Below are 20,860 nucleotides of genomic sequence, written 5' to 3' on the forward strand. Positions count from 1 at the left end.
ATCACTATATTGTACACCTGAAACTAAGATTACATGGTATGTTAACTGACTGCAATTTGAACAAAAACATTAAAAATAAATAAAATAAAATCTGGTGCTTTAAGAAAGGAAGGGTTCGGGGCGCCTGGGTGGCGCAGTCGGTTAAGCGTCCGACTTCAGCCAGGTCACGATCTCGCGGTCCGTGAGTTCGAGGCCCGCGTCGGGCTCTGGGCTGATGGCTCAGAGCCTGGAGCCTGCTTCCGATTCTGTGTCTCCCTCTCTCTCTGCCCCTCCCCCGTTCATGCTCTGTCTCTCTCTGTCCCAAAACTAAATAAACGTTGAAAAAAAAAATTTAAAAAAAAAAAAAAAAAGAAAGGAAGGGTCCTACAGTAGAGGGGCTCCTGGGTGGCTCAGTCGGTTAAGCATCCAACTCTAGATTTCAGCTCAGGTCATGATCTCACAGTTTCATGGGTTTAAGCCCCACGTCGGGCTCTGCCCTGATAGTGTGGCGCTTCCTTGAGATTCTACCTCTCACTCTGCCCCTCCCCTGCTTGCACTCTCTTTCTCAAGAATAAATAATAAATAATAAATTAAAAAATGAAAGAAAGAAAGAAAGAAAGAAAGAAAGAAAGAAAGAAAGAAAGAAAGGGAAAGAAAGAGTCCTCTCGTAGAAAGAAAAGAGCATACTTCAAAGCCATACAATGCTAGGTTCAAAACTCAGCTCTGTCACAGAGTAGTGACCTTGCAAAACTTATTTAATTTCTCTGACCCTTAATTTATCCCTCCATGGAAAGCGGGTGTTTATATAAAGCTCAACAACAGACAAAACGAATCCACCACAAGTCTAGACAGAGGCTACTATTGTGGGCAGGTGGGGAGACTCTGGGGTGCTGGTTATATTGTTTCTCGATCTAGACAGGTGTGTGTGGAACTTGTGAAAATTCATTCAACCGTGTACTTAGGGCTTGTGCATTTTCCCATACATAGTTTATATTTCCCCAAAAAGAGGACATTGTTTTAATAGAAGATGGCAACACTTAACTTTTGAGTTTCCTGAGAGCGTTAACAATAACAGATGAGTACACTGGGACAGCTTCAAGCTGTTGGGGCTCCTTCTCTGGGAAAGCGGAGGGCAGCCCACATTTCCCGTGGGCTCTGCTCGGTGGGGACGATTACCCAGCCCCCAGAGCCACGGAGAAGGTATGGTACAGTAGAGCCAGACGGATGGTCGTGGGGCCTGGCCAAGACCGCAGATGTAACTGCCACCCTTGCCAATTTGGGGGAAAGCCACTAAGGCCTTGCAGTGTTGGACTTTGGCCCCGAGGAACCGAGCAGGGCCGCAGACTTAGGCAGTGAGGCAGAGAAAAGCAGGAAGCAGCAAGGTAAGAACTCCCGGTCCAGGGGAGGGTTTCCAACAGGTATCAGGGTTTCAGCCAAGCTTATCTAAACTTCCAAGAATCAAGAAAGCCCTCAGGCAATATGTAAATACATAAAGTGCTTAGCCTACAATGTGCTCAGTAAATGGTAGCTGTTACTATTTTCCTATCCGTCCACTGTCAAGGTCTATCTGTAAGTACCTCAAACAAACCCACCTTAGCACCTATTTTAGGCAAGGACCCATGGCATCCACAAATGCCAGGACCATAGTGCCTGTCCTCAGGCGACTCACCATTGCTGTAAGCAAGGGAGGGGAAATGGGACAAGCAGCCAGGAAACAGGACTTTACTGTCTGTCCTTGAAGCATTTTTTTTTTTTTTTTTTTTTTTTGAGACAGAGAGAGAGCATGCACGCATGCTGGAGACAGGCAGAAGACAGAGAACCTTAAGCAGGTCCAACACTCATCGTGGAGCCCAAGCCCAACATAGGGCTTAATCCCACGACCCCAGGATCACGACCTGAGCGGAAATCAAGAGTCAGACCCTCAACTGACTCGGCCACCCAGGTATCCCCTTGAAGCATCTTTTCTTAAAGACTCTGGACAAAAGTGGGTGGGACCCAGGCAGAGGTCTGGCCAGAAGGCACCCTCAGCCCTCGTGCCCAGTGACAACCCAGAAGGCACAGTCCAGGGGCCCTCAGCGCTGATCCCAGCAGAACCCTTTCCAAGGGCCCCTTGCCCTCCAAAATCACCGCTCCGCCCTGGAAATTGTGCACTGATTAGGATATACCACCTACAGGTGATCATTAATGCAGCGGTACTGAAAGCCCATTTTCTCCAGTCTCTCTTCCAGGATTTTCACACTGCCTTCTCCACAGGATTCCCTAAAATACAAAAACATAGAATATAAATAAAATTAAAGGCGGAAGAAGGAAGTTGTTTCTGGGTGAATTACCATGTCCCATGACCACGTGCTTCCTGGGTTAGTCTCCACTCTGAAGGAATATGGGAAAACCCGCTGCACCCTAGAAAGCTGAACGCTGAGAACCTGTCTTGGCGGGTCCAGCTGGGGGGGGCGAGGGGGGGGGGGAACCTGCCTTGGCACATGGTGGTGGTCCCAGGGCACCCCGCAGCCCTCCCCCCAGCAACACACCTTAGGGCAGGGCCCCAGGGCCCCAGAATGCTGGAGACTTGTGTCCCATACAGTATGTTTTAAATGAAAGCAAGAACATGCAAACCAAAAATTATTAAAAATGCAAATAAACCCATAGGGAAAAAAAAATCACCCCAATCGCACATCGCTAGAGATAACTACGGTTAACATTTTGGTGTGTACCGTTCTCAATCTTTGAAATGCATTCATTCCCATGAGACTTTTTTTTTTTTTTTTTTTTTTTAACGTTTATTTACTATTGAGAAACAGAGACACAGCAGGAGCATGGGAAGGGCAGAGAGAAGGGGAGACACAGAATCCGAAGCAGGCTCCAGGCTCCGAGCTGTCAGCATAGAGCCCGATGTGGGGCTCGAACCCACAGACTTTGAGATCGTGACCTGAGCCGAAGTTGGACGCTTAACGGACTGAGCCACCAAGGCGCCCCAGAGACTTTTTAAGTATAACAATAGCCTTCTGCTGTCCAATGCAGTTTGTAGTGTGCCTTGGCCCGTGTCTGTTGAAGTGTGTATATGTACTTCTTTAATTCCAGCATGATCGCCGTCATCATCAGGACATGATTCATAAAACCAGTCCCCTCTTGTTGATGCTCAAGGCTGATGTCACACTAAAATGAACCCTGTCGAAGCTTCCTTTTCACACCCATCTTGAATTACTTATTTCTTTCGCATAAATTCCTGAAAGTAGGTTTTCTGGCACCACGGTTTTGAATGCATTTTAAGGCTCTTCCATAGCGTTAAAGAACAAACATTCAACTGAGTAAATCTGAAAATCTAATTGGCTTCATTCAACAATTCAGGAATAGACCCTTCTAGGAAACAGACAGAGCCCTGAGGAGTTGCACAAGGTGGAAAGCTTTTGTGTGGGCAGGAGGGTGTGACGAGGAAGTTGTCAGCAAAAGAAAAGACAGGATTATTTCAGGCCAGGTCATCATTTGCAATTTCCTTATCTCACTAAAGTCAGGTTCGAAGGGCAAGCTTTCTCTGAGAGAAACGTTAAAATAACAAGGAAGCAAAATTTCCCGACAAGAGGCAACTTCCCACAGAAGTAAGACAAATAACATGCACTGTTTTCTATGCAACATAAGTATACTTTGTCTTCTGGGAAGAGAAATGCAGATCTGGTAGAACTATATAGTAAGTCATCTGTGAACCTAACCTCTTGCCTAAGACACAGGAAAAAATAATCGCTCATTATATGGTGAGTCTTAGAGGGTCCTAGGGGCCTGAAATGGGGAGGTTGCCAAGATTCTCCCAGAACATAGTCCTTGGGGTTGTCAATGCTTTGCATCAGTGCTCTGAAGAACAAGGCCCCGACTTGCTTCTGACACTCCACTGCGGCTGCCAGATCGGCTTGTCTCTGAATCAACTGGGTTTATGTTTTGTTTTTGTTTTTGTTTTGATGTTTATTTATTTTGAGAGAGAGAGAGAAAGAAAGAGAGAGAGCAGGGGAGTAGCAAAGAGAGAGGGAAAGAGAGAGAATCCCAAGCAGGCTCTGCACTCAGCACACAGCCCAATGTGGGGCTCGAACTCATAAATCGCGAGATCACCACCTGAACCTAAATCAAGAGCCAGACGCTTAATCGACTGAGCCACCCAGACTTCCCTGAGTTTATGTTTCTTATCTTTAGTTTTTCCAGCAATGCCCCTCACTGACGAGAAGGATGAATTGAGACTTGCATTTATATAAACTCAGGTGGTTTTCCAGAAAAGATGGACCTTAACCATTTCCTTGGCCAGTGAACTAAGATCCAGTTGTAGAGCTGGGTCTTTTCTGAGAATAGTTTTCATTACATACTCTTTGGGTTCATTGTGAGAACTCCTGGTGGGGGCCTTCAAACAACCAGGAGGAGAAATTGGCTTTGACCCACACGAATGCGCAAGGAACTCTCCAATGCTACCCAGGTAGCTCAGAAAGGACAATTTTCCTCATCTGAATAAAGGAGGTTTTCTCTCTGGACTCAGGACTGGTTAGTGGCATTTCCAAAAAGTCAAGCCTTTGTCTTTCTTTACCCATGACATTAGAAACAGAGAAGAGGGGCGCCTGGGTGACTCAGTCAGTTAAGCATCCGACTTCAGCGCAGCCCATGATCTCGTGGTCTGTGGGTTCAAGCCCCATGTCGGGCTCTATGCTGACAGCTCAGAGACTGGAGCCTGCTTTGGATTCTGTGTCTCCCTCTCTCTGTCCTTCCCCCACTCACACCTGTCTCTCTCTCTCTCTTTCTCTCAAAAGTAAATAAACATTAAAAAAAAAAATTTTTTTTTTAATTAAAAAGAAACAGAGAAGAGTGTTGTGTCCCCAAAAATGAAAATGTAAAACGGACTTGATCATACGAAAATCAAGAAAAGCATATTTGCACAATTACCATCATCAGAAACACCATGACTTACACCTTTGGTCTCCCGATTTCATGCATAACCCAGATCTCAATTCGTGTGATTTTATCCTTCTGGAGGTAGGGAATTTCAAAATCTGCAAAAAAACTGAGAAACAGGAAAGGCATTTCTTAAAGTCTTAAAGCAATAGGATACTTTTCCCATTTCGTTAGTTGATTTACACATCAAAAAATTTTGTTTTGAGGGGTGTTTTGGGGGGGTATTTTTAGCTTTTATTTTTAGGTGATCTATTTCATTCATGCATTCATCAGCTATTAATGGCAGAAATGTGTAGACGTGGCCCTGATCTCCAGGTCATTCGATTGTTTTGCTTTACTGGAATTTACAAAAGCAAGCATTACACTGGGAATGAAGACAATTTTCTTAAGCCTCCATTTGAAAACACAAAGTGAAGATTTTGGCATTCTTCGTTGTATTTGTTGATGCTGGTATTCTTACCCTTTAACAGGATAGGCTCCTTTGGGCTCTGAACCGTTCAGCATGACATGGATCACCCCAGTACTATCCCTCGAATACTGTAAGAAGAAACAACTATTTGGAGTAAATTAACACATGTCATTTTTCAGGTATGAAATGAGCAAGTTTTTGAAACTGACAATCCTCGGGGAGCCCAGGGGGCTCAGTCGGTTAGGTGTCCAACTTCAGCTCAGGTCATGATCTCGCAGTTTATGGGTTCAAGGCCCTCGTCGGGCTCTGTGCTGATAGCTCGGAGCCTGGAGTCTGCTTCAGATTCTGTGTCTCCCTCTCCCTCTGCCCTCCCCCGTTTGTGCTCTGTCTCTCCCTCTCTCAAAAATAAATAAACGTTCGGGGCGCCTGGGTGGCTTGGTTGGTTAAGCCTCCGACTTCGGCTCAGGTCATGATCTCATGGTCCGTGAGTTCAAGCCCCGCGTCGGGCTCTGTGCTGACAGCTCAGAGCCTGGAGCCCGTTTCGGATTCTGTGTCTCCCTCTCTCTCTGCCCCTCCCCTGTTCATGCTCTGTCTCTCTGTCTCAAAAATAAATAAACATTAAAAAAAAAATTAAAAATAAAAAAATAAAAATAAATAAATAAATAAATAAACGTTCAAAAAAGTAAAAAGATAAAAAATAAAACTAACGATCCTCAGTATTAGCAAGGATCTACTAAAATTTGGTATTTCAAAACAATTTTGATATTCCATATAGCTGGTAGGGATACAACTAGTGTATCTTGTAAAGCAAATTGCTCTGAAATGTCAAAACCTCATAGACTCAGTGATTCCGTGTCTGGGAATCTACTGAGGAAATAATGTGATTCCAGCATCGTAACAGCTGAAACAGACTAAATTACACAGCCATTGCAAACAACGTCAAAATCACAGTGGCTTTAAGCAAGAAAAAGTTGTTTCGTGCTCACACTACACGTTTATCACAGGTCGACTGGGGTTTTGCTCCATAAGTCCTCGCTCTGGGACCCAAGCTGATGAAGACTCCGTGTCTGTAAAGTCGCTGATTGTCAGGGAAGGGAGAAGGGGACGGTGGCAGATCACAGACCAGTTCTTAAAGGTGCCCGCCCGGAAACCACGCACACTCCCTCTCACATCTCTTTGGCCACCGCAAGTCACACCCAAGTAACTTGAACAGGCAGGGAAATGCAAACCATGTGTGTGGAAGATGAGCCAGACATATTTTGTAAACAACTCTACACAACCCTAGGGACCACCACAAGCACTGTGCACAGAGGTGTGTGTGGCAGTGTTGTCTGTAAGCAACCTAAAATAGGCAACAACAAAGGAATGGTAAGTAACCCAAAGTACTCACATGTCTGAAATATTAGCCAACCATTACTAAAAGTCCACACGAGATTTGCAAAAGCGTAAGAAGCGCTCACATTTAAAACGAAATGCAGGATGACGTAGACTGAGCATGAGCCCTCAATGCTCAAAATAAATGGGCAAAAGTCTGGGAACATTAGTCAACCCCCCAAAATTCCCAAGGAAGGGAAAGGTCCAGAGAAGTTCCCAAATCTCCAGTTCAGAATACTACTGCCTGGCTCAATCCGTAAAGAATACAACTCTTGGTCTTGAGGTTGTGTGTTCAAGCCCCACGTTGGGCACAGAGATGACTTAAACATAAAATCTAAGAAAGAAAAAGAAAGAAAGAAAGAAAGAAAGAAAGAAAGAAAGAAAGAAAGAAAGAAAGAAAGAAAGAAAGAGAAAGAAAGAGAAAGAAAGAAAAAGAATCTTACTGGAACATGCGATTTCCCTGATAAAATGTTTCCATTAGTGAGGCGGGGGGCCGGAAAGGCAGGTGGCAATGAGATATCCACGGCTGGACTTATTGTCTGACAAAGTGACACCTAATGCCAGCAGCAGCAAAGCGACAGTGCACTTCACGCTGTGTACGTTTTAGCTTGCTTCAAAATAATGCTAATGGTCACGGTTAAATCCACAAATGCCAAAGTCTGGTGACCACTATGCTGAAGGGGTCACCTTTACTTATACACGATGAATTTTTTCTTATCTATATTTTCTATAATTTGTCATTTTTAAAAATAACTTTTTAAGAATAAGTCTAGAAAGAACGTCCAGATATTTCTTCTTCTTTTTTTAAAACATGCTTATTTGTTTATTCTTGAAAGACAGAGTGTGAGAGACAGAGAGACAGAGACAGAGAGAGAGAATCCCAAGCAGGCTCTGCACTGTCAGCACAGAGCCCAACTTGGGACTTGAACCCATGAGCTGGGAGATCGCGACCTGAGCCAAAACCAAGAGTCGGACAATTAACCGACTGAGCCATCCAAGCGGCCCTAATGTGTCATTTTTTTAATCCTGAGCAGCTACTACATTGATAAGAAAAAAAGGTAATAAAAATGCATGCAGATATAATGAAGCTATATGACGCAGCAGATGTAAGTCCATGACTCCTCGACTTACAAGCTCTGTAATAAGCCTGGTTAAGTTTCCTGATCCCTTTGTGCCTCATAAGGATCCCTCCCTCATAGGATTGTTGTAAAGAGTAAATCATTTAAAATAATAATTATTGGGCACCTGGACGGCTCCATTGGTTAAGCGTCTGACTGACTTCGCCTTAGGTCATGATCTCACGGTTCATGGGTTCGAGTCCCACATGGGGCTCTGTGCTGACAGCTCAGAGCCTGGAGCCTGCCTCAGACTTTGTGTCTTTCTCTCTGCCCCTCCCCTGCTCACTCTCTCTCAAAACTGAATAAACATTAAAAAAATTTTTTAAATAATTATTAACATCTATTGAATGAATACTTCTCTGCTACAATCCAGACCCTCTCCTCATTGTTATGCTAAACTCCTCTCCTTGTGCATAGACGACCCAGCTCATTCCAAGGGCTCCTAAAACATGGGTATGATTCTTGGACTCCCATTCCAGAGTTGGAGCGGGTAGAGGAGATTGGTTTGTAGCACACTTTTTGACGTGGGGCAGGTGCACGGCAAAGAGTACATGGTTTGTTGTTGTTGTTGTTGTTGTTGTTGTTTTACGAGAATGTTGACATTGCCCCTGAGTTGCTGTGACGACCAACCCCACATTCAGGCGATGAGGCACCCACAGCCTCCGTGAGCGCTGGCAGCCCAATGCTCACTGAGCGGAGTCTCCACTGGAAACGAAGCCTATGGGTAGCGAGCAAAAGTGGGGTGCCCCGCTGGCACAGCAGGAGAGTGCAGACATAAACAGTGCCTTTTGCCTGGAGCAGGCCCATTGCCCTGCTCTAAACCACAACGTGGAAGAGGGTCTAACAAAAGTCACCCTGATTAACAATGGACCCAGTGGACACCTGGGGATCCAGAATGGGACAAAAAGGGACATGGACAGCCCTGAAAGGGGGTGGGTGGTTGTAGGTGATGGGACCCTGAAGCCCACTGGCCTCCTAGTCAATACAGCCAACGGTTAATAGAGTATCATGAACTGGTAGCTGTATAGACCTTGCACAAAAGACCATTTCCGTGTCTCCAGTTTACCCTCTGCTCACCTGTCACCTATCACCTCCTCTATCATTAATATCAGTCTCGGGGACATTTCTGACCCCCACATCTCGATCTCAGGTGTCCCAGGGGTTCGCATAAAACAAGGGTCACCCCATTTTACATAGCAGTCAAAACCACATTGATTTAAAATACTAGGGCAGCCGCGGCGTGGTGGTAGTAATAGTGACTAGTTAATATCCTCATCTATACCAACACTCACTGAATGTGTCCCCCGTGCCAGGCGCTGCAGTAAGTATTTGGGCTCCTACGTCCTCACACCTCTATGGAGCAGAGTGAATCAGACTGTGCCAAACATGGGTGGGAAGAGAGGCTCAGAGAAGTTAAGTCATGACCCGATGGGCCCAGTCTCTGAACCCCACTGTCTCATGTTTGCAGGCCTACACCTGCTTAGCCTCTCGGCTGCCCTCCCCACGCTTACCTGCATAGATGCCATTTTCCAGTAAGAATCCACAGGATTGTTCTCACAATCTTCTGACGTAGGGCAGGACTGATAATCGAGCCCTAAGGGAAAAACAGACAAACATGTTTCATTCCAAACATTGTGTCAGAGAAGAATTAATTTAAAATATTTGCTGGCCCCACAAAATCTATTTAGCTTGTGTTTACAAGTTTGACGTTCACGGTAGTTCTGCCCACCCCATCCACAAGGAACCTGGCGAGGGACCACCCAATCCATGACAGCAGGACAGGTGTCATTTTGCTCAGCACAAATGTGAAGAAGGCAGAGAACTAAGCAGTTAGTGAATGAGTAAGGCTGCCGACCACTGAGCATCAGCACGTTAGCTGGGTTATTTCTTTACTGAAGTTTGAGTGAAATTATTTTTTAAAAAAACTCTTTGCAGGGTGCCTGGGTGGCTCAGTCAGTTAAGCATCTGACTCTTGATTTGGCTCAGGTCATAATCCCACACTTGTGGGATCGAGCCCCACATCAGGCTCTACACTGAGTGAGGAGCCTGCTTAGGATTCTCTCTCTCTCTCTCTCTCTCTCTCTCTCTCTCTCTCTGTCTCTCTCTCAAATAAAATTTTTTTAATTAAAAAAAAAAAAAAACTTGGCTTTGTTGGGAGAAGTGCTTTCTCCAGTTAGCCCTGGTCTTGGACATAAATAAAACAAAACACCAAGAAAGTGATAGTCCTTGGCCAAAAAATAGATATTTTATAAAATTTAAAATATATAACATGTCAGCACAAAAACAGACACTCAGATAAATGGAAGAGAACATAGAACCCAGAAATGGACCCACAAACATATGGCCAACTAATCTTTGACAAAGCAGGAAAGAATATCCAATGGAATAAAGACAGTCTCTTCAGCAAGTGGTGCTGGGAAAACTGGACAGCGACATGCAGAAGAATGAACCTGGGCCACTTTCTTACACCATACACAAAATAAACTCAAAATGGATGAAAGACCTCAATGTAAGACAGGAAGCCATCAAAATCCTCGAGAAGAAAGCAGGCAAAAACCCCTTTGATCTTGGCCACAGCAACTTCTTACTCAACACGTCTCCATAGGCAAAGGAAACAAAAGCAAAAAGGTACTGGGAACTCATCAAAATAAAAAACTTCTGCACAATGAAGGAAACAATCAGCAAATAAAAAACTTCTGCACAATGAAGGAAACAATCAGCAAAACTAAAAGGCAACCGATGGAATGGGAGAAGATACTTGCAAACGATGTATCAGATTAAGGGTTAGTATCTAAAATCTATAAAGAACTTATCAAACTCAACACCCAAAAAACAAAGAATCCAGTGAAGAAATGGGCAAAAGACATGAATAGACACTTCTCCAAGGAAGACATCCAGATGGCCAACCGACACATGAAAAAAATGCTCAACATCACTCATCATCAGGGAAATACAAATCAAAACCACAATGAGATACCACCTTACACCTGTCGGAATGGCAAACATTAACAACTCAGGCAACAACAGATGTTGGCGAGGATGCAGAGAGAGAGGGGATCTCTTTTGCATTGTTGGTGGGAATGCAAACTGGTGCAGCTGCTCTGGAAAACAGTGTGGAGGTTCCTCAAAAAATTAATAGAACTTCCCTATGACCCAGCAATTGCACTACTAGGTAATTCATCCAAGGGATACAGGTGTGCTGTTTTGAAGGGGCACATGCACCCCAATGTTTATAGCAGCCCTTTCAACAATAGCCAAAGTATGGAAAGAGCCCAAATGTCCATCGATGGATGGATGAATGGATAAAGAAGATGTAGTATATATGTACAATGGAGTATTACTCGGCAATCAAACAGAAATGAAATCTTGCCATTTGCAACTACGTGGATGGAACTAGAAGGTATTATGCTAAGTGAAATTAGCCAGTCAGAGAAAGACAAATATATGACTTCACTCATATAAGGACTTTAAGATACAAAACAGATGATCATAAGGGAAGGGAAGCAAAAATAATATAAAAACAGGGAGGGGGACAAAACATAAGAGACACTTAAACATGGAGAACAAACAGAGGGTTACTAGAGGGGGTGTGGGAGGGGGAGGGGCTAAATGGGTAAGGGGCACTAAGGAATCTACTCCTGAAAACATTGTTGCACTAGATGCTAACTAACTTGGATGTAAATTTAAAAAATTTTAAAAAATTAAAAAAACATAATAAGTGTAATATTCCATAAACTTCAAAATTAAAATGTTACTAATATAATATTACATAATCTTTCAAAATTCAAATAAACATTTTTGTGCATATATATATACATAAAGTGTTAAAATGTATTAATTCTTTAAAATTTTAATGACAGAATTCAGCAGCCATATAATGGGATCATGTCCACCATTTACTCTATAAAAAAGGAGAAGGTACTCACTGACAAGTTGTCCTAGAGAGAACCAAACAGGGCAACATATGTGCTTCCAAGGGGAAGTATGGGGAGCTCCCACACCCCCTCCAGGCCCACCACCCTCCCAGCATCTGCATTCACCAACTCAGAAACCCTCTGAACCCCACTACACAAGGGTTTTATGAGATTTCATTACGCAGACACAACTGATTAAATCGCCAGTTTGGCGGTTAACTCAACCGCCAGCCCCTCTTTCCATCCTGGAGGACAGAGACGGGGCTGAGAGCTCACAGGCTCTAATCAGGCTTTCCTTGGTCTTCCTGGTGACCAACCCCCATGTGAAGCTATTTAGGGGCCCCCAGCCACCAGTCATCTCATTACCCCACAAAAGACACTCTTTTCTCTCCTCAGATTCCCACGGCTTTAGAAGCTGTGTGCCAGGAAATGGGGACAAAGACCAAACATTTGTTTGTGATTATACCGTACTCTCCTTTCCTTCACGTTCTTTCTCTCACACCCCTTCCCCATTCTCCCCACCCTGCTGCAGGATAACCACAGACTTCCTGGTCACTGTCCATTGAACAAATGACCGTGTGCATTGATCTGAGCCCTGCAATTTTCCATCTCCTCACCAGTGAAAGCCAGAGTCCTCACAGGTCCCATGCTGTCTGGCCTTCCTTTATTCCTCTAGCCTCACAGCCTGTACTTTTCTCTTTAGTCACTGTGGTTCTTGCTGTTCCTTAAATATGCCAGACACCCTTCCACAGATTATTTTACTTGCCTGTGTATTGTTTTATCTCCCGTCTATAGTGTAAGGATGGGGTATGATTTGCCTGTTTTATCCTCTGCTGTGTTCCCAGTGCCTAGAAGAGGAGGGCTTGGCACACAGTAGGCTCTCTATGGCTCTGGGTTGGATGAATGGATGACTGGAGGAGAATACACAGAACTGCTCTTAGGCTACCTTTGAACATGACTCCAACACCCAGGGAGGAGGAATCTCCAGTTTTCTCAAGGGAGCACCCCCTCCCGCCTCCACCTTTCCTGCTCACCCTTGGAGACTCACTGAGAACCGAGAACTGCTGGGAATCTTCACGGATACCCTGGTCTAGGCTGGTGTCTGTGCTACTGCTTAGGACCCGGCTTTTCCTGCGTCAGAGCATAGCACAGAAAGGAACGTCCCTCACGAGGCTATAAGCGCCCCGAGGATGAAGGCTCTTTTATCTCCAGTTCCCAGAAGGATCTGGGAGATAAAATGCATGAGGAGAGTTTTCATTCCCACCAGGCCAGCCCTTGTGACTTTCACTGTGATTTCAGTCTCCGAATGTCTGCCGGCACTTGGCGTGGCATTTAAGAGCACAGGCTTCAGAATCCATCAGGAGAGAATTAACTCCTGGAGCTGCTTCTTCCAGTGATTTAACCTCCCTAAGAGTCTGTTTCCCTTCTGGAAAGTGAGGGTGGTGAGGCCAAGTTGTGCAGGATTGGGAGCGTATGTTCTGGAGTCAGACTGTCTGCCTCTGCTGCTTCCTGGCTGTTCACTCCTCAGCAGGTTTCTTAACCTTGCTGGGCCTCAGGGTCCTCATTTATCGAAACAGGAATTAGGAGAAGACCTATCTCTTGGGGCTGGTGCAGAGATTAAATCAGTTAATACTGTATATGTAAAGTGCTTAGAGAGTACCCAGCAAAAGATAAGTGCTTTCTACCTATTATTGTTATTATTAATTATTATTACCACCTACCTCAGAGGATTTGGGGGGAATCAAATGAGACAAATGCATATGAAAGCATTTAGCACAAATGCACAGTATCTACTTAAATGAGAGCTCTTACTTTTCTTTTATTTTTAAGATTTTATGGGACGCCTGGGTGGCCCAGTCAATTAGACATCGACTTCAGCACAGGTCATGATCTCACACTCCGTGAGTTCGAGCCCCACATCGGGCTCTGTGCTGACAGCTCAGAGCCTGCTTCGGATTCTGTGTCTCCCTCTCTCTCTGTCCCTCTCCCACTCACGCTCTGTCTCTCTCTCTCAAAAATAAATAAACATTTAAAAAACAGATTTTATTTTTTTTTTTTTTATTTATTTTTTTGAGACAGAGAGAGACAGAGCATGAACAAGGGAGGGTCAGAGAGAGGGAGGCACAGAATCCGAAACAGGCTCCAGGCTCTGAGCTGTCAGCACAGAGCCCGACGCGGGGCTCGAACTCACGGGCCGCGAGATCATGACCTGAGCTGAAGTCGGCAGCCCAACCGACTGAGCCACCCAGGTGCCCCAGATTTTATTTTTTTAAGTAATCCTACACCCAACACAGGGGCTCGAACTCACAAACCTGACCCCGAAATCAAGAGCTGCATGCTCCAACAACTGAGCCAGCCAGGCCCCCGGAACTCATACTTTTCTTGTGGTTTGTGCAGGAGTCTTACCGGAGGCATTTTCCTGTCGACACCAGCTCAGAAAATCTCCAATCCTGCCATACAGAACATCACACAGAGGCATAAAGCGATGGGCATTCTCCGCATAGCTAGTGACAAGGAGGTGGTTGTTTTCCCAGAACAGGGACTAAGGAAAAAGCAAACACCAAATTACCATATAAAATAAAATCAAGGCAGATTTTTTTCAGACACATCAGGCAGTCCATTGCTCATTCAACTCCAGCTTGCCTGACAACTGAACTTTCTTTTTCTTTGTCTCTGTTTACCCATTCAGAGAGTATCCCGATATTTACTCCCCTTATTCCTAGGGTATCAGGCAAACATTAACAAAATACTTTCCCAGCAGCGTTTATATAAACATTCCTGGATTTACAAAAAGATCAAAGGACCCGGGTTTGAATCCTGAGTCTGTTCATACACTAGATGTGTGATCTTGAGCAAAGCATGTAATCTCCCTGTGCCTCGGTTTCAACATCTGGAAAATGGGGAGCATGAGCCTTTTCTCTTCTACCACAGCTGTGTTCAGGATAATATGGAACCACAAAAAAGCACTTCCCAGAGCATAAAGTGCCTCAGAAATATGTGACTTTTATATTATGTTTTACAGTTTCCACCGTCAAACTATGGTGTTTTCACACAGCAGTAATACAAATAACGATATCCCGCTCATAATCTCATTAGATCCTTAGTAGTCCACTTGGTCTATGCCCAGACTGGAAGGCTCCTGGGGGAGGGGCTGTTTTGTTCTCTGTTGCACATTGTCCACATTGTTGCCTTAGCACAATGTTCAGCAGGTGGAAGTAACTTGGGAACTACTTCCTGAGTTCATCAGCTAGCACCAAAAAAAGAACAAAATTCATCGTTCCTCTTTTTACTGGCAGGGAGCTGGCAAGGTGCAAAATGCAACCTATTTTCAATCTATTATATCACTGAACCTTCCAGCTCTATCAGAAATGATGTTAAGATTTTCTCATTGGTAAACATTATTGTTACCCGATTTTACAATGAAAAATCAGGTTAAGAATTATGTTGTCAGAGAAACAATAAAGGTATCTTTCTTTAAACTCAAGGTATTGTTCTAAGCAAGCATTTTATGTAGATTTTCTCATTTATTTTGATTTTATTAGAACTCAAAACATAAAAAAAAAAAAAAATAACTCAGAACATAGACATGTGGTTTTCTTAATGGTACTGAACAGATAGAATCTTAAGGTTCCTTAAAATGAGGGATCAGGGGGCACCTGGGTGGCTCAGTTGGTGAAGCATCTGACTTCGACTCAGGTCGTGATCTTGCAGTTCGTGAGTTTGAGCCCCACATCAGGCTCTGTGCTGACAGCTCAGAGCCTGGAACCTGCTTTGGATTCTGTGTCTCCCTCTCTTTCTGCCCCTCCCCTGCTCACACTCTGTCTCTCCTTCTCTCTCAAAAATAAATAAACATTAAAGTAATAATAATAATGATAATGATAATAATAATAATAATAATAATAATAATAAAAGGAGGGATCAGTCTTCCGGGAAGATATTGAGGTTAAAGCCTTTCTGAGTCCCTCAAAGTTCCGACCAAATGGGGCCAGTTGGGACACAGGTTATTCAGAATTGGCTCGGGCAGAGGCCCAGGAAGAAGGTGTGGCAACGTCCTAATGTGGTGATTCCTGCACAGACTTGTTGACCTAGGAAAGTCCCTTCTGCCCAGACAGGCAGGAGACCCAGGATTACCAGTGAAGATGCCTTCCCATCAGAGAGCTCAGGTGAGTTTGTTGCTTGATTTTTTGGTGATACTGAAACAGGGTCCCACAGGGTCACAGACACTGGCCCAGGCACTATCTATCTCTGTAGAGACAGAGAGGAACATTTTACCTTGTCTCTGGGAATGGAGTGTCTGGAGAGGCTAATAAAAAGGTCATAGTCCGAGGGAAATACAGAACAGGGATCCTTGTCCAGAACCACTTTAAAGGCTTCCCAGATAGCTGTGCAGTTCTTGTCCCTGTACAGAAGTACAAGTTAGAAAAGAAAAGAAAAAAAAAAACCAACGACATCATGATGTGATGTGAAATACTGTCGTTTCTCTCAAAGTTCAACAGCTTTACAAGCAATTTTGCCATTTATTAACTCTGCAGAACTAGGCACGAGAAAGGCAGCAAACTGTCATGTCTCATGCATTAACCCCAGCTCAGAAGAGGAGAAGACAAACCCGTGACGGATTTAGGAATCTGACCGTAAAAGTGGTCTCAGAAGGAACTACACACATGTTTCAGAGCTAAGGAACCTAAGTCTTGTCTCAGGCTCCCAAAGACCAGCAGAAAAAGCACTGTGCTGGAGGATGACAATTCCAATAAGCCAATGCAGGCCCCCAATTTGAGGTGCCTCTCCATTTAGACCTAAGGTCCATTGTGTCAGGGGCTGGTGGACAAGACCTTATAAAACCAGGCATGGGCTCTGAGTGTTGAGAAAAAGCTGTTACACCTGCTGCTAATGTTAGTTAGGAATAAGGTCACATCAGGGACCTAATTTCTCATCAGTGAGAAAATAACTATCTTGTTTCTCCAGCATATTTGTTTTCAGCTTCACGAGTCCTTGAGGACCTCACAGTTCCTGGGAACCCTCCAAAGTTACTCGGGAGAGTAGATTCCTTGGGTACCGGGGTGGTGCAGTCGGTTAAGTGTCTGACTCTTGATCTCAGCTCAGGTCAGGATCTCATGGTTCAATCTCATGGTTCGTGAGTTGGAGCCCCACATCAGACTCTGCACTGGTGGTTGGGAGCCTGCTTGGGATTCTCTCTCCTCTCTGCCCCTCCCCCACGTGTTTGTGTGTGTGTGTGTGTGTGTGTGTGTGTGTGTGTGTGTGTGCGCGCGCGCGCGCGCGCACACACACACGCGTGCGCGTGCAGCCTCTACTCTCTACTCTCTCCCTCTCAAAATAAATAAATAAACTTAATGAAAAAAATTTTTTTAATTTTTTTAACGTTTTTTTTAATTTATTTTTGAGACAGAGAGACAGAGCATGAACGTGGGAGGGTCAGAGAGAGAGAGGAAGACACAGAATCTGAAACAGGCTCCAGGCTCTGAGCCGTCAGCACAGAGCCGGACACGGGGCTTGAACTCACGAACCGCGAGATCATGACCTTGAGCCGAAGTCGGACGCTTAACCGACTGAGCCACCCAGGCGCCCCTAAAGAAATTTTTTAAAAGAGAGAGAGAGAGAGTAGATGCCTGGGAACACAGATCATAAATGTTCCTGGGAAATTGTAGTTAAGCTAACCCCTTGTAAGCCATGCTGGAAAGATTACAAAGTTTACCAAGTTCCCGTGACCAGCTACCTATTTGCAAGAATAACTGGACAAAATGGCGCGGCTCGCAGTATAAGCAGCTCTGAAGTTTGTGTCAGAGGAGACAGTGCTTTGAGAACTATCTCCCTGTCTCCTTCCTCGCTGAAAGTAATAAAAAAACATTCGCTCAAAAAAACATTCGCTCAAGCCAAGGGATTTGGGCTGATCTATTGGCTGACACGCCCAAGCCGTCACCCTTTGCATCAGGTGACACTAAAGCAGAAAGGATCCCCTCCAGCGACAGCCACCACTCTCGAAGTCCATTCTAGCTTTTCAAAAACATTCCCCAAGGCATTTGTAACTTTTTTATGTCTTGTGGTGGGCAGTGGCTATCATGGGTGTTCTGTACACGATTGTCTGTTTTTATTTGTCTGAACCTTGTCACCAAAAAAAATCCTGGCACAAGAAAAGGACATTTTGAAAACAGCAAAAGTAGGTCCAAAGAAGGTATAAAGATTAGTACGAAGCACTGTGCTGACAAGAGAGACTCAACTTAGAAAGTCCTCTACCTTAGGGGATCTGACAATGAATTGCCCAAGTCCCCGGACTCACCAATTCCAGCGGAAGGCCCTCTTCCTGGGTCTGACCCCTCTGGCTGAGCACTTGCTGTCTGTCATCCAAACTCCCCTCTACCTAAGCCTCACCTCTAGGCCGACCACCCACAGCCTGCTTCACACACACACACACACACACACACACACACACACACACACCCCGCTAGACTCCCCACTCTCCACATTTGGTTCCCAGCACCTCTAGAACCCCCACTTTCCCCCACCCTTCTCGGGTCAAGATCCTCCCCTTCCCCCCAGGCCCCGACCTTCAGACTCCCCACGCCCTCCTCACCTCCAGACCTCCCGCCGCCCCCGCCGCACTCACCGCAGCTCCGGGCTCAGCAGGGAGCTGTACTCCGCGCAGCGGCCCAGAAAGATGCTCCGTAGGTGCGGGCTGGTGCCCTCCCCGCGCCACCGCGCGCCCCCTGCGCCCGCAGCGGGCACCAGCAGCAGCGGCAGCAGCGACAGCAGCGAAGACGCGCGCCCCAGGGCTGCCATCCCCCGGACTTTGTCCCTCCGGCTCTGTCTTCAGGACTCGCTCCTCTCCCCTGCACGAAGCCGGCTCCCTCCAGCTGCGCTCCGCAGACGCGCACCCCACCCCCACCCCCTCCCTCTCCGCCCCTGCCAGCTGCTTCAGTTCCAGGACTGAGTTAGGACTTCACCGGGAACAGGACTCTGGCTCTTGGCTGATCTCCTCCCCCTCCCCTCCCCCTCCTCTCCCCCTCCCCCTTCTCCTCTTTTTAAAGATTTTAATTTTTAAGTTATCTCTACGCTCAAGGTGGGGCTTGGGCTCCCAACCCTGAGATCTAGAGTGCTCTGCTCTACGGACTGAGCCAGCCAGACGCCCCTTTTGTTCTTCTGCTCTTTTTTTTTTTTTAATGTTTATTTATTTTTGACAGGGGCAGAGACAGAATGCGAGTGGGTTAGGGCAGAGAGAGAGGGAGACACAGAAGCAGGGCCCAGGCTCTGAGCTGTCAGCACAGAACCCAACGCGGGGCTCGAACTCACGGACCGCGAGATCGTGACCTGAGCCGAAGTCAGACGCTCAACCGACTGAGCCACCCAGGCGCCCCATCTTTTGTTTTGTTTTTAATTGAAGTGTAATTAGCATACAGTTTCAGGTGTAGGACAATTCTGTACATTACTGCATGCTCACCACACATGTAGTCAACATCTGTCATCACAGGTTATTATAATACTATTGACTACATTCCCCAGGCTATACTTTTCATCTTCCTGACTTCTTTAATTTAGGATCCCCTTAATCCTTTTTACCTGTTTCGCCATCCCCGCCGCCCCCCCCCCCCCCCCCCCCCCCCCCCCCCCCCCCCCGTCCTGGCAACCGCCAGTCTGACAAACAACAAACAAACAGAAAAACAGGCTCTGGGCTAATATTGGCCAGGAAGAAAGAGCTCCCAAAGAAACAAGGTTGGGGAATAGGCCTGGGAAGTTTAGTCATTGAAAGAAAGATATTTCTGGTCCCAAACTCTGACATCTTTGATAGAAGCCTTCTTTTCCACTGGTCAATGGTGAGTGGGTTTTGTTTTCAGGAAGTAATAACCACAAACACTAATGTTTGTTGAGCTGCTATTATGTGCCAAGCACTCTATAAGCATAGTTTTCAATTACTTTTCACAACATCCCTCCCAGCTGGGTTTATTATCTCCATTTTATTTATTTACTTACTTATTTATTTATTTATTTTCATCCCCATTTTAGAGATGAGGAAATGCCGGGAAGTTAAGGAACTTGTGGGAGGTTATAATCTCCCTTCCAGATAAATGCAAACTCCCAGAGGTAGGCAATTCAGACAGCCAGGATTGCCAGAATTGCACTTGGAATTCTGGAGGCCCTAATCCTCAATTCTCACAGTAATGATAGCTGTGAACGGAGTGCCCACAGCAAGCATCTGGTAAACATGGGGAGCTGGCGAGGGGTGGGTTCTATAACATTTTATGTGACTCTTTCTCTCTTTTTTATTTATTTTGTTAAACGTGTATTTATTTTTGAGAGAGTGTAAGTGGGGGAGGTGCAGAGAGAATGGGAGACAGGACAGAAGCGGGGCTCCCTGCTGACAGCAGAGAGCCAGATGCGGGGCTAGAACTCACAAACCAAACACACAAACCTGGAGATCATGACCTGAGCTGAAGTCGGACACTCAACTGACTGAGGCATCGAGGTGTCCCATCTACCTTTTTTATTTATTATTTTTTAAGTTTTTTGCTTTGTTTTGTTTGAGAGAGAGGGCACAAGTGAGTCAGAGGCAGAGAGAGAGGGAAGTGGGGCTCACCCAAAGCGGGGCTCCAGCTCACTCAATTTGGGGCTCAAACTCAAAACCGTGAGATCATGACCTGAGCTGAAGTCAGATGCTTAACCGACTAAACCACCCTGGCGCCCTGACTCTCTTTTTCATTTGTAAAGTTTATAACCAAAACCCACATTCTCCTGTCCAGTCCTCCCTGACTCAGTTCACTTTCCAGAAATGAGCATTTTTAATTATTTCAAAAAAAACTTTTACTTACTTCTGTGTTTCCAAATAACATGGCTATCTGCTGTTTCTTGATGTTTCTATCTTGGATATTATTCTTTGACTTCCTAGGATGGAAAAGGAAATTTTAATTTTAACCTCACACATCCTCAGAAGGCATCTTTCTGTGCCTTTCATCATCCCAAGTGTTTTATCTCAAGCTTGAAATCAGTAATCAGCATCTACGTTATTATGACCTGTGAGTATTATTCATGGCTGAGCTTGTGGTATTCTATGATTCTGTTTCCTTTTTTGTGAACTTTCTCCTTATCCTAGAGGAAAGAATTAATCTCTGTTATCCTCCTCCCTTCCCCCTGTCTTCACC

At 45.3% G+C, this 20,860-nt stretch overlaps 1 protein-coding gene across 3 annotated transcripts in view; it reads right to left on the reverse strand.

Moving 5' to 3' along the window:
- The window catches only part of BST1 (bone marrow stromal cell antigen 1), a 33,425-nt gene extending 14,830 nt beyond the window's left edge, over nt 1-18,595 (reverse strand). For 2 of the 3 annotated variants that reach the window (XM_045474485.1, XM_045474487.1), the window contains exons 1-7: nt 18,334-18,595; nt 15,987-16,113; nt 14,121-14,256; nt 9,312-9,394; nt 5,360-5,436; nt 4,916-5,008; nt 2,152-2,238 (exon numbers count right to left, since the gene is read on the reverse strand). In XM_045474485.1, coding sequence (XP_045330441.1) covers nt 2,152-2,238; nt 4,916-5,008; nt 5,360-5,436; nt 9,312-9,394; nt 14,121-14,256; nt 15,987-16,113; nt 18,334-18,506 — 776 coding nt within the window. In that variant the 5' untranslated portion in view covers nt 18,507-18,595. The remainder of the gene's footprint in view (nt 1-2,151; nt 2,239-4,915; nt 5,009-5,359; nt 5,437-9,311; nt 9,395-14,120; nt 14,257-15,986; nt 16,114-18,333) is intronic. The other variant, XM_045474484.1, reaches the window with a different exon arrangement.
- Nucleotides 18,596-20,860: the final 2,265 nt, after the last annotated feature.

Source organism: Leopardus geoffroyi, chromosome B1 (genome assembly GCF_018350155.1).
Source record: "Leopardus geoffroyi isolate Oge1 chromosome B1, O.geoffroyi_Oge1_pat1.0, whole genome shotgun sequence".
Lineage (NCBI taxonomy): Eukaryota > Metazoa > Chordata > Mammalia > Carnivora > Felidae > Leopardus > Leopardus geoffroyi.